The 2,558-nt window shown below is 37.9% G+C and overlaps 1 protein-coding gene across 1 annotated transcript in view; it reads left to right on the forward strand.

The window, feature by feature from the left end:
• The first annotated feature begins 385 nt into the window (after window positions 1-385).
• The window catches only part of LOC107706212 (transcription elongation factor B polypeptide 3-like), an 8,291-nt gene continuing 6,118 nt past the window's right edge, over window positions 386-2,558 (forward strand). The window contains exons 1-3 of the mRNA XM_016509839.1: window positions 386-569; window positions 1,492-1,548; window positions 1,667-1,782. Coding sequence (XP_016365325.1) covers window positions 498-569; window positions 1,492-1,548; window positions 1,667-1,782 — 245 coding nt within the window. The 5' untranslated portion in view covers window positions 386-497. The remainder of the gene's footprint in view (window positions 570-1,491; window positions 1,549-1,666; window positions 1,783-2,558) is intronic.

Consider the following 2,558-nt stretch of genomic DNA (forward strand, 5'->3'; position numbering starts at 1 on the left):
GCAGATTAGTATATATATATATATATATATATATATATATATGAAATTTAACTGGGTTAATATAACAAGCTTCAGTCTCTCGTCAGGGATGATGCTTTAACATTTGATTACATCTTTGGCCAAGAAGATGCTTCACTCATGTTGTTGTGGAGTCCTTGTATTTGAATAATTTAACTAATTAAATAATTTAATAATTCTAAATCACTTTTAGACATGATATAGGCAAATTAAAGTTTGCAAGTAAAAAACTCACCACTTCATTTGGCCTTCCTAGGCAGGATGTATCTGAAATAAGCACAAAGCTGAATTATCAAATCTGGACAATAAATACATGAATACATCATGACCTCACTAAGATGACGTTATAACAGCAGAATGACGTTCTTCCGGAATCTCAATCTCCATTTGGAGTGACGGAAGTTCGCAGCAGTCTGAAACAACAGCAGGCCCCCACCATTGCTGTTGTGGCTTCCGGGCAACATGTACCAGCTGTAAACATGGCGGAGGAGATATTGGAAGCAGTCGAGAAGTTGCAGTTAAGGCTCTCAGAGAATCAAGAGCCTCGCAAGGTAAGAAACCTTTTCGGTGAGACGAAGCGAATGCCCTACGTCGTCCCTTTTCGCACCATGTATGACTGTGTAATACGCACTTCGGCGAGTGTCTAGCCTGAGGTTCGATCAACATTGCTATCCAGAAATCCCACGTCTAACAATTACAAGAGCAGCAGACCGTGAAATGGACGATCGGTTTACATAGATCAGTCTGGATTGAGCTTTCTCCTCAAACATGCCTCGATACGACAGCAAAAACAGCATCGAGGCACTTTCCCAGAAGCTTGTGCTCAGTTATCAGAAATGTCAACCACAGCGATTTAATACGATAGCGGTGACAGATGAAGACAGGCCTTGAGTAATGCAGCAGAATTTCTGTTACTCCCTTTAAGACACGATTCCTTCTCAATAGTGAATAGTTATTACACTAAGGTTGTGTCTCAAAACCTAGTGATCTGCCTATGTAGAGGGCATTAGTGGGCAGAATGCTTCATTCCATGCCTCAGAATGTTGTCTAGATAGGAAGCTCAACGAGGTTTGAGATACTGCCCAACTTTCTGGCCAATGCAACCCCCCATGTTCCCGTGTAGGCCACGACGACACTTTGAAAGGGCAATTAAATGTTTGTTTTGCCAAATCTGGCATTAAAGTGAGTCTACTGCTTAGCCAACTAATAAGTCACAGAGTTGTTGTGAAGCCACTCTTTCGTTATTTTAGCTGTGTGCCATTGTAAATGATCTTAAGTGATAGGAGTAGTGTAGTTTTCAACAAATTTTGCAGTTTTCCACTTAATTTGATCACAAAGATTTTGACAATATGTTCTTTCCAATATTGTGGTAATGGTCCAAAATTAACATTTTGCTACAACTGCCAATGGTGAGTGTTAATGGAAAATTTACCAGCCATAAATACTTTTTTCCACTTTTCACCTTCTGTCTAGCTGCTGAAAACTCTCAAAAAGCTGGGGGAGCTTCCTATAACAGTAGACATCCTGGTGGTAAGATTAAAATATTACTTATGTTCTAAAGTATTACTCTTGAGTTGGTCTAACAGTTTTTTATTAATGCAGTTGGTTCTATAGCTTTTAATATGTTTGTTTTCTTCGATTCTTGCAGGAAACAGGCATTGGAAAGACAGTGAATTCCCTGCGCAAACATGAATTTGCTGGGGAGGCAGCAAAGAACCTTGTGTCCAAGTGGAAAAAGCTTGTGCCAGAGAGATCTGCAGACAGGTTAGTTTTTTTAAGTGATATATTACGTATTCATATCATTGCAATTAACCTTTTAAAGTAATAAGAATCGTGTCATTTTCAACAAAGGGGATAGCCTAAAGCCTAACATCTGATCATAAAGATTCTTGACAAAGCATCTACTGCTAAATTTCTTGGTGAAGAAGCTGAAACAACTGTTCTTCAGAATATTTTTGTTGTCATGGTCAAAAATTAACTTTTTGCCACAACTGCCAGTAGCAGGTGTATTGAGGAAAATTTGTGTGCCTTCGATGTTTCTTATTGGTCATTAAACTGTATATTGCACTTTTGCATATTTTTATATATACAATACTGTTCAAAGGTTTGGGGTTTTGATAAGGGGGTTCTTGAAAAAATATATTTTATGTTCACTAAGCCTGCATTTATTTGACCAGAAATACAGTAAAAACAGTCAAATATTATCACAATTTAAAGGGGTCATATGATGCGATTTCAATTTTTCCTTTCTCTTTGGAGTGTTACAAGCTCTTGGTGCATAAAGAAGATCTGTAAAGTTGCAAAGACTAAAGTCTCAAATCCAAAGAGATATTCTTTATAAAAGTTAAGAGTCAACCACGCCTACCTAAAACGGCTCGTTCTAACACGACCCCACGTGTCTACGTCACTATGGGAAGATTTGCATAACGCCGCCCAAATGTTCACGCAAAGAAAGAAGGCGTAACTTAAAAATATTTGGCTGCACAACTGTTGATAATTCTAATAATAAATCAGCATATTAGAATGATTTCTGAAGATCA

Source organism: Sinocyclocheilus rhinocerous, unplaced genomic scaffold (genome assembly GCF_001515625.1).
Source record: "Sinocyclocheilus rhinocerous isolate Xijiao unplaced genomic scaffold, SAMN03320098_v1.1 scaffold53, whole genome shotgun sequence".
Classification (NCBI taxonomy): domain Eukaryota; kingdom Metazoa; phylum Chordata; class Actinopteri; order Cypriniformes; family Cyprinidae; genus Sinocyclocheilus; species Sinocyclocheilus rhinocerous.